The sequence below is a fragment of the Eptatretus burgeri genome, chromosome 2 (assembly GCF_056783735.1).
Source record: "Eptatretus burgeri isolate ZD-2024b chromosome 2, Ebu_testis_v1, whole genome shotgun sequence".
Lineage (NCBI taxonomy): Eukaryota > Metazoa > Chordata > Myxini > Myxiniformes > Myxinidae > Eptatretus > Eptatretus burgeri.
In genome coordinates this window covers 105,523,840-105,548,839 of record NC_140962.1, presented here as the reverse complement: position 1 = coordinate 105,548,839, position 25,000 = coordinate 105,523,840, and the positions used below count along the sequence as shown (strand labels likewise).

Here is a 25,000-nt window from a genome sequence, read left to right as displayed (position 1 = left end):
ATGTATAGATAGGTTGTTTGGTAAAATAGACGTTATATGTGTGTCGGGAGGTGTAAGAGGCTGTATTACTGTTGTGCGGTGGTGGTTGAACGAGAGGTCCTTCTTCTTCCCCATCCTGGACGAGGCCCCGCCCAGTTGGCTGAGAGGGTGTGGCCAACAAGAGGAAGTGACGCGAAGGGGAGGAGCTGGTCGGCTTCGAAAAGGGGGAGGATCGAGTGGTTTGAAGCGAGCGAACGTAAGAAAACTGTAAAAGAAAAAACGGTTCAGTTTGGGAGTGTGTGGAAATAGTCGCTCTCGAAGACGTCCGCTTGTGTCGATCCGCCTGCGGAGCGAACGGGAGAGCAAGCGAAGACCTCGTGAACAATTTCAGTTTGGCAGACGTGCCAAACTGCAGTCGGTTGAGAGGGTGCTCATGTGTCGAAGGAGCGAACGAGAGAGAAACGAAGGCGTGCTCGTGTGTCGAAGGAGCGAACGAGAGAGAAACGAAGGCGTGCTTGTGTGTCGAAGGAGCGAACGAGAGATCAAGCAAAGACCTCGTGAACAACTTCAGTTTGGCAGTTTGGAAAACTGCAGGCGGTTGAGAGGCTGCTCGTGGGTCGTAAGAGAAACAAGAGAAAAGAGTATTGTGTGTAGAAAACAAGTCGGGTTTTCGAGTCGTGCTCGGAGTGGCTTCGAAGCGAGAGAAACGAAGGCTTCGTGAAAAGGTTGAGTTTTGAGAAAAACGGCAGTCGGCTTTGAGAGGCTGCCTGCACGTCGAGTCTGCCCTTTTGGACAGTGGGAGAGGCGGCCTGCACGTCAAGTCGACAATCGACTCGTATGGGGAGGTGATCGACAGGTTCGGCCTGCATCCGGCCGCGGAGCCTCCGTACTTACTCACCTCACGGCTCGACACGTTTGTCGATCAGCCTGCGGAGCTCGGCACCTCGATTTGGGCCTTGTCTGGTGAACGTGCCAGGCCTGGATTTGTATGCTGGACCACGATAGAGATCAGCTGAGGCCAATCATCGACCTTACGCGGGGTCAGAGCGCGCGGAGACCGCGTGCGGTGCGAAGGGGGCAAAAGGAGGATGAGCTCCATTTCGCCACGCGGCGCGTTCGAGCTGGAGCTCGAATCCGTGGACATCCACCCGTTGCGAGCGACATTCGTGCTTTTGACACTGTCCTCTCATCCATGAGACATCACCAAGTACTCTGTCTTGTCTTGCATGCATGCTGTCTGTCTGTCTGTCTGTCCTTGTCTGCACGTTGTTTAAGGCATATCTCGGTCGCGACCCCCTCGAAACCTGTAGTCCGTGGTTCCCGAGTTAAGAACGGGTCGAGGATTGTTAATGAAAACATTGTCGTGAATTTTGCTTGTGTTGTGTGTCCCTGATGTGCCCCATTGAAATGATTCGTGTCGCGCCAATAAAGCCGGTTGATTCGGATGAAATCTGCTTCGAATTAACACGTGGACGCGCTGAGGAATAAATCCGTCCGGAGGAAAAAAACAAACAAAAAAACAAAACAAAAACAACAACTGGTGACGGACTTCGAATCCCGCCACCGCTCGAAACCCTCTGTCCCCAAACCGTTAACAGTTTGGTGTCAGGAGTGGGATATTTGGACCAGTGGTGCATTTTGCACCCTGGACATTGGTTACGAGAAAAAACAGTCCAAATTTGATTTAATTTTATGTGTGAGCGGATCGGAGGAAAAACTAGCACATTATAAAGAAAATGGAGCCGTGGGTTTTTGGCGGCGTGGCTCCACCTTGGCGCGACAAGAAGCGGGAGGGGGCTAATTATAGCGGAACGAACGGCACAACATGGGGCGGAGGCTCCCAGCCACCGGTTCAGACCACGTGGTCGTGGCATGCGCCATGGCAGGCATGGCAGGAAGAGGTAGGTATCAAGGTGATATCAAGGTAGGTATCAATATCAAGAAGAGGTGAAGGAAGAGGTAAGATCAGGCAATCAGATAAGAGAAAGCCGAGAACATAAGATAAAAAGAGGAGAGAAATATCTGGAGCAAAGGAAGGAAGAATTGTTGGAAAAGTCAAGACAGTTCGAAGAACTACAGGAAGAAATTAGGGAGGAAGAAGAAAGGAAAACAAAGCTGGAAGAGGAAAAATGTGAACACGATTTGGAATTGAAACATCTGAAGGAAGAGGTAAGATCAGGCAATCAGAGAAGAGAAAGCCTAGAAGGGGAGATAAAAAGAGAACAGAAATTTCTGGAACAACCAAAGAGATACGGTAAGAAAATGGACGAAATGAGGAGGGAAGAATGCAAAAGAGGGGAGGAGGTGAGAGAGAAATTAGGGAAAAAAACTTCGGAGTTACAGAAACACCAAAACAAAGAGACGGAATTACCAAATGAGCTGAGAATGTTAAGAGAGGAAAGAAAGAGAATGGAGAATGAAACGTTAAGGAACCACACTGTGCAGATCGAACAGCTAGAAGCCAGAGCAAGACTAAAGAAGAGGAAACAAGAAAGAGTAGGGAAAGAACAACGAATGAAGCAGGAAAGAGAAATCAGTAAATTGAAGGAAACAACGAGATTGGAGAATGAGGAACATGAGACACAGTGGGATAGAAAACAAAAAGAACATGGATTTGAAATTGAACAACTGAAGGAGAAAGCAAGGTTGGAGTATGAGGAGATAGTGAAAGAACAACGAATGAAACAGGAAAGGGAAATCAGCCAATTGCAGGAAATGACGAGATTGGAGAAGGAAGAACAAGAGAGACAGTGGGATAAGAAACAAAAAGAACAAGGAATGAAACAGGAAAAGGAAATCAACAAATTTAAGGAAGCGCCAAGATTGGAGAATGAAGAACAAGAAAGACAGTGGGATAGAAAACAAAAAGAATGTGGATTTGAAATTGAACAACTAAAGGAAAAAGCAAGGTTGGAGTACGAGGAGATAGTGAAAGAACAACGAATGAAGCAGGAAAGGGAGATAAACCAATTGAAGGAAACGGTGAGATTGGAGAAGGAAGAACAAGAGAGATGGTGGGATAGAAGACAAAAATAAAACGAATTTCAAACTGACCAGCTAAAGAAGAGAGCAAGGTTGGAGTACACGGAGATGGAAAAACTCCGGAAAGATAACGAACAACTAAAAAGGCTCAGAGAGGAAGAACGACTCAAATGGAAAAGAAAATGGAGCCAGGAAGTAGGACAGCACAATAAATTGGGATGTGTGACATCACCACAGGGAGGAATGTTAGTGGTGCGAGTCTTGATTGACATCACTCGGCGGATGACACCACAATTAGAGCAAACCCTGGTGATGGAAACATTGAGGGAGCATACAGGGTTGTTGACGAATGAAATACATTTTGAGCAGGTCCAGCATGTGGAGCTGACAGCCCCAGAGGAGTATGGCGAACCGATGATGAGGAACCTGCTGGAGAGAAGCGACCAGACGGAGGTGACTCTGGAATGAAGCAGGCACGTGGGTACATGCATACATGGTGCGGACGATGAGCTTAAGGTAGAAATTGAATTGCATGTTAACGAAGAGACTCTGTCCGATGGGGTGCACGTATGCGTGACCCCTGAATGTGTGCCTGTGAATGAATGCTGTGAGCCCACAGTCCAGACTACATCACCGGTATGTGCTGCCGAGGCCAAAGTGTGTGTGGGTACTCACCTGACGGTCGAGAATGTAGCCCTGGAGTGCGAGGCAGTTGGTCAGTACACAGGCAAGGTTGAAGGTGTGGAATATCAACACATAAACTTGGAATGTGTGCAGCCTGTTGTGTGTGGGAGTCGTGAGCATGGAGTGAGTGGTGACATAGGAAATAGGGTTGAGGTTCAAGGGGAAATAGAAATGCCACCAGGACAGAACTTGAGCCAGGGGACGGAAACCATAATGGACAGCTCCGCATGGGTTCTTACAGAGTTGGAGGTGCTGCATCCAGGAGCAGTTTTAGATTGGATTTTAGAAATCCAATTTAGAAATTGGATTTTAATTTCTCTATCAGCCTCACAGGAATTTGAGGTAGAGCGCAGATGAGTGGCAGGCGGCACTGGCGTGTGTCACTTGGTCTTCAAACCTTTCTGAGCACACGAGTGGTTTGGCTATCTGAGTGGGGTTTATCTGTCTTGAGAGAGTTGTGGAGAAGAGGGGGAGGCCATTCCACCGATTGGGGTTTACCTGATTTCCGTGAACCCTGGAGAAGAGGGGGAGGCCATTCCACCGATTGGGGGTTGCCTGACTTCCATGAACCCTGGAGAAAAGGAGGGGGTAGATCACAGCCCCCATTGAGGCGTGACCCCTTTGAGCCGTGGCGGAAAGGCGGTGGGCTCATGTAATGGGAAATGAGGGATTCGTTCCCTCACTTCCCTTCCAATGAGCCAAAGAAGCAGGCCATATGGGGATGTGAAAATCTTGATTGAGAGTTGTACCGAAAGTGATTGCTAATTGAGAGATGACAGAAGGCATAAGAGTGGCACGAGTGGATTTGGGAGATTATTGGAAAAAGCGGTGGTTCCACTGACAAGGTGGAATACACCTGAAAGTGGACAACCTTTCCGAATTCCACTTTCAACACAAAAGGGCACAGCCAGCTCACCATAAATGTTCAAATTGCTTGAAATATTAGTGTCAAGCCAAAATCCAAATGCTGTAAAAGTTTTAAAAAAAACAATTATTTTAAACATCAGAAACATCATCAAATGAGACTTAAAATAACATTAATATAACAAAAAAGTCAAATGAGACTTAATATAACATTAATATTACAAAAAAGTCAAATGAGACTTTTTTAAGACTTAATATAACATAATAATTATTAGAATTATTGTAGAGCGCATACGTCTGCCAGGCTGAACAGTTTAAATTTCGTATCACACTGATAGGTCGAATCTGGATCAGGACCTGAGCAAAAATCTAATCCGCTTGTTCTTATCACCTGACCAAATCATACACCGAGTTTTGTCATAACTCGTCCACAACTTTTTGAGATATCATGCTATATATAGTTTAGGACCCCATCTCTCAACGGTGAAGAATCACTTTAAAAAACATAAAAAATTTGAATATCCAGATCCGGATTTTAACCAAAATTTAAGCGATTCGTCCTCGTCACACACCCAAACTGTTCACCAAGTTTCGTTTTGAGATATCGTGCCAAATGTCGTTTTTGGCGCCAATCTCTCAATAGTGAAGAATAACTTCAAAAAAATTATCGGATCCAGGATCTTCACCAAAATCTAATAATTTCGTCCTTGTCACACAACAAACCTGTTCCCAAAATTCCATCCAAATCCGTCTATTAAATTTTTGAGATATCTTGCTCACAGGCATACAAACAGACAAACAGACAGGGATGAAAACGTAACCTCCATCCAGCTTCGGTGGTGGAGGTGATACCAGACGAGACCAACCAATACACTTGCAATACTTCGATTTCGCAAGTAACAAACACGTGCAGGGGTGACAACATAATCTCCGTGCACCTTCGTTGACAGAGGTAATGAAAAAGTAGCCTTGCTTGTGAAGGCCAGTGTCGATCTGCGTCGGCCAACAAGTTTAACCGGCTGACAAGATGTTGAATGAGGTATGGTAACCTTCATCTTAGCAAAAGAGGTTGCTTCGCCGAAGGATTAACGCCTGAAAAGTCAACTTGTCCTTGCTTCCCATGGCAGTTAGCATACCTCGATCAACGTCCTGTTGATTCCATCCATTGTTATACCGTGACGAGACGATTCATATACGTACGAGTTTATTATTTTTCATAAACGAAGAGGTGTTAGAAAGTGATTTTACTGCCGTTGCATTGAAATGAGAAACCAGCACAAAATGACAACCATACCTGTAGATAACACAATAACAACACATTCATGTACCTGCTGTTCATCATGGACAAAGAGTACAACACGTTTGCGACATTATGTTCTCACCATACGTCAACACCACCACAGGCTCCAACCTCAGGTGGGGCTCTCTTTCACCTGTGCCTGCTGGTACGCACGTGGTTGCAGGTGTTCTCCACCATTTTGGGAACTCAATCTCTCTCAAACTACCCTTGCACTTCCACCTCCTGCTCCATGCGGTCAGTGAAACTCGTTAACATCTGCTTTGTGACTGAACCCTGCAAAGATCTGATGAGCCCCTGATGCCGTTTATTATCTCCCAACCCTCATCGGATGCATCTCCTCTGTTGTCATCCATATGTGGTCAAATTTCCACCTCTTTTTTTTTTTTAACTGATTCTTCACCATTGAGTAATAGGGCGAACAACTATGTAAAGCATGCTATTTCAAAAAGTTGTGGACGGATTATGAGAAAACCAGGTGGATGAGTTAGTTCGGTGACAACAACAAGCCGATTCGATTTTGGTTCTGGTCTGAATCCAGATCCGGCCTATCAGTGGGATACAAAACGTAAACTGTTCAGCCTGGCGGAGGCATGAGGTCTACCTAGTGCCGTTCTAGTTTATTTTTGTAACCAGATATTGAAGTGTGATCTGTCCTAATTGTACTAATTCGGCCTCAAATGGATTTTTTGTTCATATCAAGTCGTGAATAAGCTCTGAGCACGGGGTAGAGGGGGCAGCGGGGACTGGCTCCCACCTTTAGGGAGCGATGCTTTGTGATACCTTCCTAAGGGGGCATGTCTTCAACATCCAATACACGTAAAATATTTCAACCACAAGTCGTCCGATTGGGTGGTGCAAAATTAATGCAATTAACTTGAATTTGTCTAGTCTGGATTTGATTCTCGAACCGACTGTAAACCATCAGATTGGTATTTCCCAGGCAGGGTGTTGCATCACAAAGTGTACCATCCCTCGAGTGGACATTGAGCCGGACGTCCTGTCTAAGACTGGTGGACATAAAGTATCTTTTACGAAGACGAGACGAGTTTATTTTTTCTCGCACCCTCAACAAATTACAAATGCCTGCCACCTTTGATTGAACAGGTGTGGTAGGAATGCTGAGAGGTATGCACATTCACCTCCAAGTTGTCTCGCCTGGTTTGGGAATGTCGACCCAGCTATAAACTGTCATCCTGGTGTTTCACTCACAGGGTGATTCATCAATGTGTGTGCCGTCCCTCAGATGGACATTAAACTGACCGTCCCATTTGCCAGCATTAGTGGGTGGATTCGCAAAGTGGGTGGATGCTATCATTCATGAAGATTAGGTGAGCTATCACCAGCACCATGGCCAAAAATTTCCAAATTCCTGCCCAAACCTCGCGTTCCCCAGTCCCAAAGGAACAAAGTGCAAAAGGGTCAACCTTGCACGTGGGTCGCTATGCTCCTTAGCAGGGCATGTAGATTAGTAGTAGTAGGAGTAGTAGTCGTGGTTTTATTGAACATCAGGCCTGTTGAGCTGGTTCGTGAAAGACTTGGTGAAAAATACCTTCCCCGGCATAACCAACAACAAAATGGAAATACTTGGGGCCAGTAAAGTAGTAGTAGTAGTAGTAGTAGTAGTAGTAGTAGTAGTAGTAGTAGTAGTAGTAGTAGTAGTAGTAGTAGTAGTAGTAGTAGGCCATGGGCCAGATTTGGCCACAGTGCACCCCCCCCCCCCACCCCACCTCCCAGCAAACCTATGTTTTTCTGAATCCCCTGGATATACTGAACACAAATATGAATGTTAACATTGAAAATTTTGGGATGCACTACCTGTTTTGACCTTTTGAATAGGGGTACCCTAAAATTATACTTTTATCGATTTGCGTCAAATTCAATTTATGGATGGAATCAAAATGGCATGCAGAAGGCCCAAATCATATCCAATATACATGTATGATGCATCAAGTTGAAGGAAATTGCATTCTGATCATCTGTACATGTCTAACAGTGTTGTACATTAAATATAAATGAAATTATATGCATTTGAATATATATTCCCTTTCTTTCGAATAAACACAAAATCAACACTCCGTATTCCTCAATGAATATATTTGACATTATATGAATTATATTGCAGGTGGAGACTATTCAATGATAGTGAGAAACAGTTTTAATTACCTTATATTTTTCGAAAATATCAAGCAACTATTATGAAATATATACAACGTTATCACACAATAAGCATCAAATGGGTATTCAGACAAATAATGTTTTCAATCAACCACATTTTGACGAAATACACATTTGTGGTCACTTTTTTATGGAACATTACTCGACAAACTATTTCCATGATTACAGAGAATTAGTTATAATACCACACAAAATTTATTTAATAGTATAGTTTGAAAAGCAACCTAAAAATCCAAGATGGCCACCATCAGCATCACCAAACTACAAGATATTTCATTGCACATAAACATTTCCATTCTATATCTCCATAATCCGGATCATGTCAGTTATCTATAATACAAGAATATTTTACGTGCATTATTTCATTATCTTTCATATTTCTTCCCATATTCATCCATCATATTTCCAAACATACATCTACAACTTACATTGCCAATGCAGACTGCAGAAAGCATACGTTTCAGAGTGAATAAAATAGTGTTTATATTTACATTATATCCGCATCATGTTAAATACAATATTCACGGAACTAAATAACATAAGCATATCTCAAACATGGTAAGTATTTAAATACAACATATATTCTAAACAATTAAAAACAGAGGTATACTTCAATAGAAATGAATGTTCCTGTTGTTAACGTGAATTGCAACTAATCCTACCCATTGTCAGACTCTGAGCTGTCTCCATTAAGATAGTCCGATTCGTCTGGAATGTCCGAGTCCGAGTCATTGATGTTCGCTGAATCTTCAGCGATGTCTGCCAACTGCTGTGGCAGGACCCCTCCCTCGTACCAAAGAGGCTCCAGCTTCCCCTCAACTAAAATCTACCCATGTCCATCACTTGGCTCAGGGATCTCAAGAATTGCAACATGGGCTCTTTTCCAAATGCCAAGTTGGAAGTTGGCTCTCCAGATGTGTTGCTCCAGGCTCTTCTTGCATGGAGGGAGAGTACCCATGTCAACTGTGCTCGAACGGGAGAGACGGTCATCATCTTTCACATGCAGCTCATTCATTTTCATGAACCGCAACTGATCGACACTCCGAGTACGAGGTCTTCCATATAACGCACAGGTGAACTCGTCCAGGTCATCCATCAGGTCGTCGGGTACTTCCCAAGTGTCTCCTAATCTAGCTAGAACTGGTACAAACTTGGGCAGCCTAGAAAGGCTCTTCAGTGGCTTCACCTTGCCTAGACCCTTGAAAGTGCTGGTCGAATCGCAGCCACTGAATACATGAAGAGCCATTATTGCTGTTTAATGCTGTGTAGAATAACCACGGGAAATTTCGGTCACGTCGATAAGCCTCTTCTTGTTCCTGGTACCCGTGTCAAACAAGATCGTCACATCTGTCATAGTTGCAGCGTAGTGCATGAGGATGACAAACATATCACTATCTGGATTCTCCACCCTAATGTGGCTGTACTTCTGACTCCTGTCATACTCGCAATACAGAATGATTCGAGAATCAGTTTCTTCTGGAGTGGAATTTAGTGTGTTCAGTTCTCTGTTACACGTTGACAGACCGTCTTCACATGTCAGTAGATATGCTGATCCGCCACAAGTCACAATTACCTTCCTCCCGTGTAACTTGCTGGCATATGCGTCTTGGCTCCAGAGTCGAGTGAGGAGTTCAATGAGCTGTTGCTTGTTCTCATCATTGCTCAAGAAGAACTTCCAATCTGCAGGTTTTTTAGTGTTTCCCCCCTTCAGAATCAGTTTGTCCCCAGATCCTCTCCTCAGTCGTTCCATCGCCTTCACAGAGTTGGGTACGTAACTATCTGTGCGAAACACGTCACCTGACTTCGGCAGGATGTTGAACACTTTTTCGCATATCTGGCTGAAGTTACCTGGTATCTCCTTTAGGAAGTAGAAACAGGCATTGCCATCGAAAATGACAAGTGTTTCGTCATTCGGAGGTTGGGCAGCATCCTCTTGGTCTTTCGTCAGGAAAGTGAAGGACTTTGATTTATCTGTTTTGGCCATGAAACCATCAGCAGTGCCAATACTGTATGGTACAGGAGTGAGTGGGTAGGTGAGATGCCTTGGTTTTGTGATTTAATGAACAGCTGGAAAGCGACGTTTCCCTGCTGTTGGTACTGCACAACTTTGTTCTTAGTGCTTGTAAATTTGCTCTTCTTGTTCATATCAGCGAGAGTTTTCAAGATGAGACGCTTGACTGGCTCGAAGAAGTCCCGTCCTGCTTCCAAACATGTGGTAATGAAGGCTTCATTAGCATCTTTGCCTGCCTGCTCGGCTCTCAAGACATCTTTCTGGACTTCTTCAGATGCTGTGGCGCCCGACGAGATGATCACTAGCCGACTTTTGCTTTTGACCTCAAAAGGATTCTTAAAGCTTTCAACTGCTTCTCGTGTTCTTTCCACCAGCTTCTCTCCCTTCAGGATCTCGGATGGACGAAGATCATGGTGCTTGGTTCCTGCTGTCATTCCAGATAACATGTCGGCCATGCTCAGGGTGGTTTTGACATACTGGGATCGAACATGGGTTGTTCAAACCCAGCGTTGGTATGCGTCATAATTGGTCAGGAGGCCTGAGACGCCTGTGGCACTGCCACCAGCTCCTCCATGGGAATTGGCATGACGCATAAAAGTTTCTTCCATGGTTTTGTCAACCGCACATCGATTACCGGGAATGAATGACTGAGCAACACTAATAGCCCCTCTCTTCAAGAGCTCCGTAGCGCCAGGATGCGACAACTCGATGTTGGCAAGGAATGTAGAGAAGAAGGTCAGATATCTGGCATAATTGTGACCCCCGGAACTGAAGAAGAGGCTCGTCATCTGTTGCATGCAGTGCGCGTATAGGAGGAAGCTGTGTTTAATTGCATGGATGAGAGACATCACTAACCGTACATGGTCCATGTACAATATCCACAGTTGACCAGTCTTGCCTAGATGCCCGGACTTCACGCTCTCTCGATACTTCTGATCGCCAACAAGGTAATTCTGTATTGTAGGATCAGACTGGGCTGTTTCCAGGGAATCTTTCGAAGGAGAATTCTGTACATCCTGCAGAATGTTCTTTGATTCCTCTGGTAATGACGTGAATACCTCGTCTTCACCGATGCTCACAAGGTACTGTGACAGTAGAAGTCTCTCAAGACATTCCACTAAGATCTTATGACACTGCATTGCTCTATCATTGTGCTTACCAGAGAGAAATCCTTGAAGAGAACCTGAAGATATCAACCCTGCTTCCAGCAAGATGTCGGAGAGGCCCGAACCATTCATCTTCTTCCCTATCATTTTCATATACGCACAGGCGAGGTGGAAGGTACCAATCAGGATGATGTGCTTCTCATACCAAGCTTGGTTGTTCCAAATGAGGGGATATGCTTTCATGCATACTCCCAAGTCAAAAGTGGTGATTACGTAGTGTTGCTGGACTTCATTGGTAGCTTACTCAGCATACCGGAGACACTCTTTTTACCGTCTTGTAGTCGGAGATCGGGCTCGCTATGACAAGGTAATAGTCGATGGTTGTCAGACTTTCAGGGCTTCGGCCAATCATGGTGACAAAGCCTGCCCATGCTGGCACCTCTTGTTGAGACGAGCTGTTCTTCATCCGTATCAGGATCCACAATAAGTGTTGCATACAAGCTTCATCGAATGCCTTGGTACTCCCAGGACATGTTCTTTGTTGTATTTTGATTTGAGGACTCTTTCGCTGGGTGACATAACAACCGGGAAGGCTTTCAGATGTGCTAAGGTTTAGAGAACGTTGCTTGGAGCTGTCCTTCCTTGAACTGGATGGAATTTCCATGCGTACTCCATGATCCTCTGTTTTCCCTTCTGTGTCCTGTAACATAATGCCATGTGCAGTGTGGATCGAGCCCATTCCTGTGAGGTTGTTCAATAACTGGTAAAAGTTGTCGAATTCAGAATGGAACACGGATTCTTCTCGCTCCTGGCCGCCTTCTGCTGCTTGCTGGTCAGACATCAGTTGACTATGTTGTGCCCAGCTAGTACGAACCTGAAAATAGAAGGAAACAGGACTTGAAACTTCATATTTTCATTCGGTGTTAATTATTGCAATGTTGTATCACATTCTTAAATATTTATTATTTGGACTGGAAGATATAACTTAATTACCTTACTTAATTAACTTGATTACCATTAATTAAAACTTATCAGTAGTCATACAATGAGAAAGAAAATACATCTTAACTAACCTGTTATCTTCAGTTGAACATTCAACATGAATGTTTTGGAAATAAATCTTAAATAATATGTAAACAAGTATCGACTGTGACGACTCGCTTTCCGTTCAGGATACGGCCCATTCCAACACCGACACCATTCCTGTATGTCTCATATTTCAAGAAATATAAGGTAATTAAAACCGTTTCTCACTATCATTAAATAGTCTGTACCTGCAATGAAATTCATATAATGTCAAATATATTCATTGAGGAATACGGAGTGTTGATTTTGTGTTTATTTGAAAGAAAGGGAATATATATATATTCAAATGTATATAATTTCATTTCGATTTAATGTACAACACTGTTAGACATATGCAGATGATCAGAATGCAATTATCTTCAATTTGATGCATCATACATGTATATTGGATATGATTTGGGCCTTCTGCATGCCATTTTGATTCCATCCATAAATTGAATTTGACGCAAATCGATAAAAGTATAATTTTAGGGTACCTCTATTCAAAAGGTCAAAACAGGTAGTGCATCCCAAAATTTTCAATGTTAACATTCATATTCGTGTTATGTATATCCAGGGGATTCAGAAAAACATAGGTTTGCTGGGAGGTGGGGGGGGGGGGTGCACAGTCGCCATATCTGACCCATGGCCTATAGTATTTGTCGTAGAAGTGGATCGACCAATCAATATGAATACAAGTCATATTGGAGAAAGCCTCATCAAAGACAATGGGTTGGCAAAAGTCCCATTAGAAGTGACAAACATAAAATAAGAATCATGAACTCCGAGGCCACACACACACACACACACACACACACACACACACACACACACACACACACACACACACACACACACACACACACACACACACACACACACACACACACACACACACACGCAGGTCGACGAAAGAACACGCAGCCCAGATCAAGTACAAATCTAAGTAGTCCATCATAAAGGCCCTGTCAGTGTCACACCTTGAAGATTTAGCCAGCGTATGCCTGACGTATGCAAAATTTGGCTAAAATGCTGGTACACGTCAAATACGTTCTGGGTAAAGGTGCTGTCACACCTTGACGATTTAGCCAGCAATAGCAACGTATAAAAATGTATGTAAAACGTTGGCGTATGCTGAAATTTTGATGTTTTTAAAAAAAGTTTTTGGCGTATTCATGACGAGTTGGTCGTATGCATAACATATTAGTAACGTACACAGAACATTTCGTTGTCTTATAGATAACTTATACCAACGAATGATAAGCATGTTGTCGGCGTTCACAACCTATGCCCAACGATAGTCTAACTTAGGCATAGCGCACTGCACGTATCACCGACAAACTCGTGGCATAGCCTGTTAAAAAGCTGCCGCACGCCGCTTTAAACCATAACCGCCTGAGAATTGGAAGTGTCAACATCGCAGTCACACTTTGACGATTTAGCCAGCGTATGCTGACCTCTGAAAAATGTGTCTAAAACGCTGGCACACATCGAATACGGTATGGGTAAGTTTGGTTTATGTGAAGAGCACGCTGAAAAACGATGAAGTACGCTGTCATACGTCGTAGTACGTCTAGTACGTCGTGAAATTTCAAGCATGCTGAAAATTTTACGACGTTCTCGCCGTATGGCTCACACGTTCCGCTACGCTGGACATAAGTTGTAGGCACGATATGCGATCGTTGACACACGTCGACACAAGTTCCTTGTAAGTCACTCATAAGTCGAAACACGTCGAGGTAATGTTTAGCACACACAAAACTTATTTTCTCCGTCAAGGCACATTTTCTTTTTTTTCTCCTTGGCTCCGTGAAGGCACGTGACGAAATATCTGAAGTTGTTGTTTTTTTTTAGTCTATCACGAATTTTAAAATATATTCGGACATTTGCTTTTAAGTTTCGACGTCGACGTGACAATATCCTCAAACAGAAAATATTCACAGAGGAGGAACTAAGAATAAGACATGCGCAAACTGAAGAGGCAATCGGACGTGACGTAATGGCACGTGATGAAATATCGGAAGTTATTGTTGTTTTTGTTTTTAAACGCTGCCAATACGCCATTATACGGTAGCTGTAAATTAGAAACACGTTTAGTAAGTTCTGTGGTCGTCCGGAAGACGTCAATCAAATACGTCTACATACGTCAATATGCGTTGGAGGTACGTTACACATAGGTTCAAAGCATGTTACTCATAGGTTATAAATAAGTTTTGGGTACGCTAATCATTATCTCGATGTGTTTCGACTGATGAGTTACTTACAAGTAACGTGCCTCGACGTGTGTCAACGATCGCATAACGTGCCTCGACGTGTGTGCAACGATCGACGTGTGTGCAACGATCGTGTAACGTGCCTACAACACGTTACTCATAGGTTATAAATAAGTTTCGGGTACGCTAATCATTACCTCGATGTGTTTCGACTGATGAGTTACTTACAAGTAACGTGTGTCAACGATCGCGTAACGTGCCTACAACTTATGGCCAGCGTAGCGGAACGTGTGAATCATACGCTGGCATATGTCGTAAAATTTCAAGCATGCTAAAATTTGAGGACAACCGCAAAGTACAACGATGAAAGCCAGCGTACTACGACGTATGGCAGTGTTTTTCAGCGTGCTCTCAAGGTTATCAAAACTTACCCATAACGTATTCGACGTGTGCCAGCGTTTTAGACAAATTTTTCATAAGTCGGCATACGCTGGCTAAATCGTCAAGGTGTGACAGCGCCTTAAGTTTGTATATGTTAAGAGCACGCTGGCATATGTCATAGTACGCTGGCTTTTTTTCGTAGTACGCTGGCATACGTCGTACTACGCCGAGGTGTTAGACAAATTTTCCATGCTTGAAATTTTCCGACATATGCCAGCGTATGACTCACACATTCCACATAACGCTGGCCATAACTTGAAGGCACGTTACGCGATCGTTGACACACGTCGACACACGTTACTTGTAAGTTACTCATAAGTCGAAACACGTCGAGGTAATGTTTAGCGGACCCGAAACTTATTTCTAACCTATGAGTAACGTGTTGTAGGCAAGTTACACGATCGTTGACACACGTCGAGGAACGTTACTTGTACGTTACTCATAAGTCGAAACACGTCAAGGTAATGGTTCGCGTCAGTGTTCCAGACTCCCTGTTTTTTTTTTTTTCTTTTTTTTCGGTATGACGGTGATGTTGACACTTCGATTTCTAGTGCGGTTATAATATAATATAATTAATAGGCTGCCGCTCAACGATTTAAATCATAACCCCTTTAGAAATGGAAGTGTCAGGATCACCGTCATATCGAAGAAAAAAAAATACCAGGGAGTCTGGAACACTGACGCTAACCATTACCTCGACGTGTTTTGACTTATGAGTAACGTACAAGTAACGTGTGTCGACGTGTGTCAACGCTCGCGTAACGTGCCTACAACTTATGGCCAGCATATGCGGAACGTGTGTCATATGCCAAGTACGTCAAAAATTTTCAACATGCTGAAAATTTATCGACGTACTTGGCATATGACGACGTATGCCAGCGTACTACGACGTATGCCAGCGTACTACGATGTCTGCCAGCGTACTACAATGTATGCCAGCGTGCTCTTAACGTATACAAAACTTACCCATAACGTATTCGACGTGTGCCAGCTTGGTTCGGCAAATTTTTCATACGTCAGCATACGCTGGCTAAAACGTCAAGGTGTGACAGCGGCTTCACACTTCGATGTCTAGTGTGGTTATGATTTGAATCGTCGAGCCGCAGCCTATGAATAGCCTACGCCACGTGATCGTCGGCGATACGCTGCCGCGCGCTATGCATAAGTTAGACTATCGTTGGGCATAGGTTGTGAATGCCGACAACACGCTCAGCATTCGTTGGTATAAGTTATCTATATGTGATTGAAACGTTCTGTGTACGTTACTAATACGTTATGCATACATCCAACACATTATTACACGCCCAAAACTGGAAAAAAAACATCAATAGTTCAGCGTACGCCAGTGTTTTACATACATTTTGATACCTTGCCATACGCTGGCTAAAACGGCAAGGTGTGACAGCCCCTTAAGCATCGACAAATATTTCCCATTTTTGATACTTCGGCCTTCCATCAATCAACACAATCCTTGTCTGTTAAGCAGAAGTGACTAAACCTGATCGTTTTCCCAGTAATTTATTTTCCTGTTATGTTCAGGACTTTAAGTCACCACACACACCCCATAATCAGGCTCCATGTCTATCTGAGCTTTTTATCTACCAAGGCATTTTGGTTTATTGATCTTATCTCTGATTTATTTACTCCGCTGAATATTTGATCCTCCATTTCACCTCCACCACCGAAGGTGGTTGGTGTTTATGTTTTCACCTGTCTGTTCGTCTGTCTGTGAGCTGGATGTCTTAAAAGTTATGGACAGAGTCAGACGAAACTTGGTGGACAGGTTGTTTGTGTGAAAAGGACGAATTGATTAGATTTTTGTGATCAAATCAATTCTAATCATTTAAAATTCTAACAGCTGGATCCGGCTTCTAGAATTTTATAAGTGATTTTTCACCATTAAGAGATAGGGCAAAACTAATATCGAGCATGATATCTCAAAAAGTTGTAGACGGACTTGGATGAAATTTTGTGGACAGCTTGGGTGTGTGGCAAGGACAAATTGATTCGATTTTGGTGAATATCCAGATCTGGATATGAGATTTATTTAATTTTTGTAGTGATTCTTCATCCTTGAGAGATTGGGCTAAAAACGATATAGTCATGTAAAGCATGATATTTGAAAAATGTATTGGGCCCGATATGTTCTCGTGGATCAGGCATTACATGGTGGAGGTATGCGCTCCACCGAGTACCCTTCAAATTTTATCATGAAATTCTTCTGCAAGCACCTGATAGCGAATATAATCCAAGACGTACAAGCTCAGCCCTGGATAAACAAGTTAATGTGTGTTGTGTATGTTAAGATATTATTGCCTTCACAACAGGTGGAATATATGACGGAAAGCCAAGAAAAACCCAGCTGGCACATTAATGACCCAGCACATTCGTTATGTCTGTGTGTCTGTCTGTCCAGAGCATAAATAACTCCGTGCACTTTGATCCGATCTTGATGAAACTTGGTTATGTGTTTGATATCAATGTCTAGTTGTGTTTTCCTGGATGAGGGCGTGCTGCGCCCATTGTGGGTGGAGCCGCGCCCAAAAAATTAGCAATTTTTAGGGTGTAGTCGGATTAAAAATCTATCTTCTCCGAGGGAATTGACTGAATGGAATGGGTTCTTCGGTATTTGAATAGCAAAATGAATTATCTAAAACTTGTCGTTGTCCAATTTTTCATTTTCGTCACAAGGTCAAAAACTTAGAAAATTGCGAATTTTGACATAAAAATCATACGACCGCCCAAACTTTGAGAGCGAGGATGACAATATTCTTTATGCATGATCTTGAGGTCATTCCCCACCTAAAGTCTTGAAACCATTTTGCTCTATCTCGAACACCTTGCCCGTGGCGCCCCCTTCAAGTTTGTTTTTTACGCTGATTTCATCAAAGTATGGATAATCCGAGGAGTGCGAAATGCCATATAGCCTATATGATGTTATATTGTTCCTGGAATGTTCCAGAGGAATTTTTGCACCAAAGGTCATAATCCTTGACCTTTGACCTTTAAAGGCCACAAAGGTCAAATTTTCAAAGTTGTGGGTATCGAACCGGGTATTCGACCTTCTTCGACGAACTAACTCCAATAAGCTATAGCACTTATCCTGTTTCCTTATTTTAATGTCCACATTGTTTTGTGACCTTTAAAGGTTATGCAAAGGTCAAATTTTGAAAGTTGTTGAACGAAACCGGGTTTTCAACATTTTGCAGCTAATAACCTGTCACATCATGTTGATCATCATGTTGATCATACCACATCATGTTGATCATTTTTATAACTTGGTCAAAATTATCACATTGTCTCATCCTTGACTTCTGAAACAATCTACATCATCAAATACCGCTCGTGAACCATTGTCGTCTTCAGACATGTTTTATATCTTAACGAAGTCAACACTCACCAGTCACTTAACCATATCGGCAGGTGCAGGACATAGCTTGTTTATACAGTTTAATACCAGAGATGATTTGTAAATGCAATTCAATGGAGTAACCTTTCCTCACCAGTTTAGTTTCCATTGGAGGACATCCAGCCGTTGATCCTGAACGTGCCAAGGCAAAATTCTTCTGCTGGGGTGTGTTCAGTTACAAAGTTTTTTTTGTGGAGTACTTGCCAAGTGGCTTAAGCACTCAAGCGAGCACTGCATTGAAAACCATTGATAAGGAACGGCCGGCTTGGCAAGTGCCAGCTAGCTGCTAGGTAACTGAACACACCCCTGGCATCTCACATCGTGTTCATCGCGGTATGTTAGGGTACAGCATCACGTGATGCATCACGCACGTGATCATACAGAGGAGCATCACATGCAGAATCGAGCACAACGCGTCGCGTCAAGCATCGTGCGAAGATTACGCTCGTGGCTTGTTAAGTGATCACGAAGTTGCTCGAAAACCTCAAAACACGCCGCCAAGACACGAAGGGGGGGGGGTGGGAGCACCCATTATTCGTGGCAAAAGCGCTCAACATTTAGGGCCTGATGAATCAAGACGATTGCTCCGTTTTTAAGCGTGGTTGAGGTCAGGCACGTCACGCGGGAATGGGAAAGATCCATCACTGAAATTAAACGTGCGACGACTGACAGCAAACGAATGCGAGCCATTTCCTTGCCCTTAACAGCACGCAGCCTTATCTCTGCTGCGCTTTCACTGCGCTGGAATAACCCGACGCTGCAATATTATATGTAGTGTGTACATGCAATGTGTGTAACCAACAATATTATATACTGGTGATGCAATGCTTGCACACTGCAAGCAGACACTGGTGTGCATCTCACTTGCAGACATAACAAATACAAGCTTTATATATTTGATGAAGTGGATTGTGGTGGCATTCTGCAAGCAGCTAAAGAAATCAGGTAAATCAAGAACGAGTGATCAGAATGAACTTAAAGTTTAAAGGTATGGAAAGATTTTTATGCAAAAAGGTCAAAAGTTATAAAATAAAACTTTTTTGCACAAAAAGTCGATATTCATAGAGGAGCGAGAGCACAGAATGCACCAGGATGCAACATAACAAAAGGAACAGCAGAAAGAGAGGGGGGACACCAACAGCAGGGTTGAGGGACAAAATGGATGGAGATGGACAAACAAGGGATATGGATAAGAATGGGGGGTAGGGGAGTAAGCAAGAGGTGAACAAGATGGATGCAGAGGCAAACTCTCAGGAAGGGAAAACGGGAAATTTGGAATGTGGTGAGCTGGGGAGGGGGTAGGGTGTGGGAGCGTTGACAGGGGTAGAAAAAATCATGGTTTTTGGTGGGTAGCGAGCTTAGCAGAGTTCACTCTGGAGACGAGCTTGTGCTCCACACTGACAAGAGCCAATAAGCCTGAAACACGTGTCGGTGGATGTTCCCTCTCCGGGGTGGAGTTATCGATAAATTTGAGAATTTAATTCCCTTCCGGGTATTGGCTGCAGTACAATCCGACAGAGAAGAAGAGGGCTGTAGCTCTGCCTAATATGCCGAGCCTATGCAACTGTTTAGCAGAAGATCCTTTTCACCTCCACCACCGAAGGTGCACGGAGGTTGTTTTCACCCTTGTCTGTTTGATATTTGCGAAAAGTGAAGATTTTTCATGTATATTGATTGGACAACTTTGTTATTCTGTCTGTCTTTGTGTTTTTCCGTCAATCACCTACAGGTCATAATTCAAAACCAATCATCATGAAGTTTTACCAACTTGTAGAGGTAGTCACAATTGAGAAGTATATTGATTTTGAGGTCAAACTTCTAAAATCATCAGTCTTCATCCTATTAAGTTGATAATTAAACAGCAATTGTAGAGTGCATCACTGACTTGGGAAAGCAACTATTTTTGAGGTCAAAAGCTCAAACTTCTAAAATCATCAATTTTCATCTGAAAATCGTCAATTTTCATCCTCTCAACTTGCACATAAAACAGCAATTGCAGAGTGAGCCACTGAATTGGGAAATAAACTATTTTTGAGGTAAACTTGTTGGTCCATCACAATCCCACAACAACAATGAAATGTCAAAAGATATCATGATGCAAACCAGAGGAGGATTGTGGTGTCATATTGTGGAATTGTAATGTGGTTTCATTCTTCATTGCGGTGTCGATTGGATGTGGCAAAAAACGAAACATCGCCGATTTTTTTAACACTTTCAGATTTCACTCCAGATTTCAAGTTATTTAGTCCATGTGATCCGATCCTCAAAACTCAAATTTTATTTCTATTTTATATTTTAATTCGTCCGTGAGAGTAGATTGTGGAAAATAGTATCATATAATGCATGAAATTGCTTTCAAGAAATTGCTCCTGAAAATTACAGCACTTACAAAGGTGATGTCTGCAGCGATTTGTAGGAATGTAGATCAGGCATTCGATGATACCACTGACGAAAGTGGAAAAAAAATTTTTTTAGCACTTTATCGTTAATAAATCGTTGCAGCCTGTTCCAACTCAAGGCATTGTTGATTAAGCCGAACAAAATTGTGAATTACCTCCCCAGCAAGGCGATGGAGGATGTGCCTTAAAACCCCCATCAAGAGTGAGCTGTTCAAGGATGCGCCTGAAAAAGGATATAATGAAATAAGGCCGTTAATTATCTTCAAAAGGGGTGTTTTAATTAATCCAAACAACCAATTTTCACTCATGCACTCCATTGGACTTCCTGAAAGTGTAAGGATCTGAAAGTCCCTGTCACATCGTTCTTCTTTACCCCATGTACGCTGCCCATCTCTCTCTCTCTTCCGCAGATCTCTTGTCTCTGTTCCCCACTGTTTTGTGCTTCCATCTCCCACCCCTCTTGTCGACTGCTCCCCTTGTTATATGTTATGTGTGTTAGCTCTTATACGAGCCTTGACATTGTACGAAAAAAAAAAAGAAGAAAATAGCCACAGTCATGGGGATGGCCCCCTCCAAGACAAGCCGCAAGGTTATTGAGGCACGCAAGATGACCTCAACCCAAGTTACCAAGCCCGATGCAGACACCTACGTATTAGGCCGGGGGCCAGTGGGACCGACCTTGCACCCCACCCCCCCCCTTGCGACAATTTTTCACTGATACCACAGTGTTCATATATATCCCAAGTATCAGAAAAAAGATGTTCCCAGAAAAATAACTCATTTGCACTATATATATATATATATATATATATATATATATATATATATATATATATATATATATATATATATATATATATATATATATATATATATATATATATATATGTGTGTGTGTATATGTACATATTGTTACGGATCTGGAAACCGTATGCATTCAAACATACAGCTGACCCAAAGTTAGTTATGCCGTTAAATATGTGTAGACAGATTTCCTCCTCGTGTTTAGTGGGAAATCGAAGGGGTGCTTTGCGATGTTTTTTTAGTTGGGGTAATAAATCTTTATATCCCATCCCCCACCACGATCCACTGTCCACCTGCTGTATCCGAAGGCCTGATGGCCGGGGCAAAATGTTTGTGTTTTGGCTTCTTCTTGATGAGTCCAGACATGCATGGAGGGGGGGGGGGTATTAGCATCAGTTAAGCCAGCGTATTCCTCCCTTCATGGCCGAAACCTCGCCCAAAAGGGGCGGACCCATGGATACCCTGTCCAGTCAGGGCGGACAGTGGCGTCTGCTTCACCAAGGCCCCTCCCCGCTGAGAGAGATCTATAAATTATGAAGCGATCCTCAGCGTAGAGTCCTTGGCTGGGAGATAAATTACGGCACCATCCTGAGAGGGTAGAGAGAGAATTCTGTGTGGGTCAGCTGTATTAGCTGGAGTCTGAGGTTGGAGAGAAACAGCGTTGGAGCGAGACAGTGGTTGGAGTGAGACGGTTGAAGACACGGAGGGTCTGCCCGCATCTCGCTTTGGCGGCCAGTCTGTTGTGCTGGTTTGAGGGCGCCCGATCTTGACCCGGTCTCTCTTGGGTCCTGTCGGCGGCCCTGATCCCCGTCTCGGACTCCGCTCTGGTCCACCCGGGCTCCTTCGCAGACATGGTCTTCACGCGTGTGGCTGTGGGCCGAGCTGCACGACCACTGGCAGGTGCCACACCACGGAGCATCCCTTCCCTCCAACGTGCAGGTACCCCAAAAGAACTGCGACCTCAGCTCACCTCCCTCTCTGGTTGTGGGGGTCCTTTGCAATACACCTAGGTTTATTTTCGTCTGAGTGTGTGGCGCCGTCTTTTAGTAGAACTGTTTAAGTGTTTGATCATTGTAAATCTTGCATGTATATCCCACGATAAGTCTGCTCTGAGTCCTTTTGTAAGTTGATTGTAAATAAACCATTATTAGAAATGTTCCCAGTTGGTTTTCGTCTTTTCCTTCGTTGGTCCAGCATGGTTCGGATCTGAGTTTAGCCGAGTTTTATACCCGATAATCTGTTCATCCTAACCGGTACGTTCTTGGCGGGTCCGCTCGGCTGCATCCAAACCAGAAAGGTAGTTGGTAGTTGGTAGAGTGATCCGTTTCGGGCAAGACGTACCGAGGGCGTGGTTCCCCAGTAGACGACACCGCGTGGTTAATTAGGTAAATTGGTTCTCGACAAAAAGACCCTACGCTACGCGGTCGAGGTATTGGCGTCCACGGTCGGTTAAGTGACCCGCCGCCTCATGGAATTATCCGGAGCGATGGCCTGCAATTCCGGGAGTCTGGTGGCAGGCGCGTAACTTCCCCCACTTTGCGGTCGTTCTTGCCACCGGACCTTCGGCCCGCAACAATATATATATATATATATATATATATATATATATATATATATATATATATATATATATATATATATATATATATATATATATATGTCGAAAGATTTGTAGATGAGGATTCAGATTGGAAACAGAAAGAAGTCGCACACTGAGCAATAAATAATTCAAATTTAAATTCTTTATTTAAAGCCTGACATTTCAAAAACAAACTGGTTCTCTTCCTCAGAGGTGTGTTGCAAGTGCTGTTGTGGCAACACCGTTAAAATCTGTTGAATTAATTGGAGAGAAAACAAACTGAGCATTCAAAGGAAAAAACATTTTCTTGGGCCTGACGTTTCGGGAGCTGGCTCGCTTCCATCCTCAGAGGCAGTTATGAAAACGGTTTGCATCTCAAAATTCAGTTGGCTGTCATTCTACCAATGGGGTTGAGGATGCGTAGTTATGAAAACGGTTTACATTTCGAAATTCAGATTGTATTAATATTGTCCTGTGTGCACATGTTTGAGTGACTGATTATTAATTAATTAATTAATATTAATATTAATAAATATATATATATATATATATATTAATAGCCTGGTGTTGGCGCAGTGGTTAGGGCAGCGGCTTGGGATCCAAAAGGTCCTGAGTTCAAGCCCCGTTGGGCCACTGAATTAATACACCAGGGGGTTGACTCAGCCTGTCATCCTTCCGAGGTCGGCGAAGTGAGTACCAGTGTACTGGGCCGGTGTATACTCCGATTAAAATAGGTGTACCATATCCCTGTGTCGTAAGAGGCGACCAGGGTTGCGTCAGGAAGGGCATCCGGCGTAAAAAACATGTGCCAAATCACTATGCGGATCATACGGATGATGCGCTGTGGCGACCCCTAACGGGAGCAGCCGAAGGAAGAAGATATATATATATATATATATATATATATATATATATATATATATATATATATATATATATATATATATATATATATATATATATATATATATATATATATATATATATATATATATATATATATATATATATATATATATATATATATATATATATATATATAGTTACGGTTGTGGAAATTCACAGTGCACCATATAGGTTCTTAGATCAGTTATGTCGATAAGTCTGTGTTCAGATAGATTTCCCCACCGATGTCTAAGGGATTTATTCGTGTTCCGGGCTGTGATCTTTGAGGTAGCCGTTTTCCTTTTGCTATCGTTATTTTGGACCAACCGCATTTCAACCACCACAACCACCTTCTCCACAATCACCAACATCCCCACAGACAACGAAAAACCACCTTCTCCACAGCCGCCTTCACAACAACCACCTTCTCCACAACCGCCTTCACACAACTACCTTCTCCACAATGCCAACCAGAACCACCCTTCTCCACAACGCCAACCACAGCCACCATCTCCTAAACCACATCTCCCCCGATAACCAACAACGAACACCATCGCCTCACCTTCAACTCCGCAAATGCCGCCATCTTAGCGCCAGCCATGGCGAGTTCCCAGCGAACAGCATCGCTGCAAACAGACGCGGGGGTTTCCTCGTTGCACAGGGACGGTGATTTCACCCACGTCCGCTCTCCTTTGTTGGAGCCAGCGACGGTGATTTCACCTACGTCCGCTCTTTCTCTCTCTCTGAGCTTCGCATCGAGATCGGATCAGGAGATCGAAGGGGGCGGAGCCAGCGGGGGGTCAGAGGTGAGGGATCAGAGATCAAACCTCACCTCACGGGCCCTATAAAAAAGCGCGCAGAGCGCCAAGCTCGGTCAGTCGGTTGGGGTTTGGAGTTGTGTGAAGATCAAGGTTCGAGTCCAGTGGATAGAGGGCAGTGGAGGTCTGGGTTCGCCGAGGAGATGACAGCTGGGAACGCAGCCAAGCCTGCTGTGCCACGCAGAACTGCGCATTCGTGTGCGGGACGTGGGGAGAGCTGGAGAGAGGTCGCCAGCCAGCACCGAACGGTCCGAGGTGATCGGGCTTCGGGACAGTCCGAGCGGCG

General features: G+C 43.6%; 1 protein-coding gene, 1 long non-coding RNA gene and 1 pseudogene across 2 annotated transcripts in view; 1 reads left to right on the top strand and 2 right to left on the bottom strand.

Annotated features, from left to right (window-relative positions):
- The window catches only part of LOC147032738 (uncharacterized), a 14,945-nt pseudogene extending 10,371 nt beyond the window's left edge, over positions 1–4,574 (top strand).
- Positions 1–25,000, bottom strand: part of LOC147032736 (uncharacterized) — a 106,514-nt gene that overhangs the window by 53,931 nt on the left and 27,583 nt on the right. The gene's annotated exons all lie outside the window — the stretch shown is intronic.
- LOC147032737 (uncharacterized) lies at positions 7,575–18,669 on the bottom strand. Its single transcript, XM_085870597.1, has 2 exons — positions 18,324–18,669; positions 7,575–11,975 (listed from the first exon to the last, which is right to left on the bottom strand). Exons 1-2 carry the CDS (start codon positions 18,336–18,338, stop codon positions 11,406–11,408), a joined length of 585 nt encoding a protein of 194 aa, XP_085726723.1. The 5' UTR covers positions 18,339–18,669; the 3' UTR covers positions 7,575–11,405.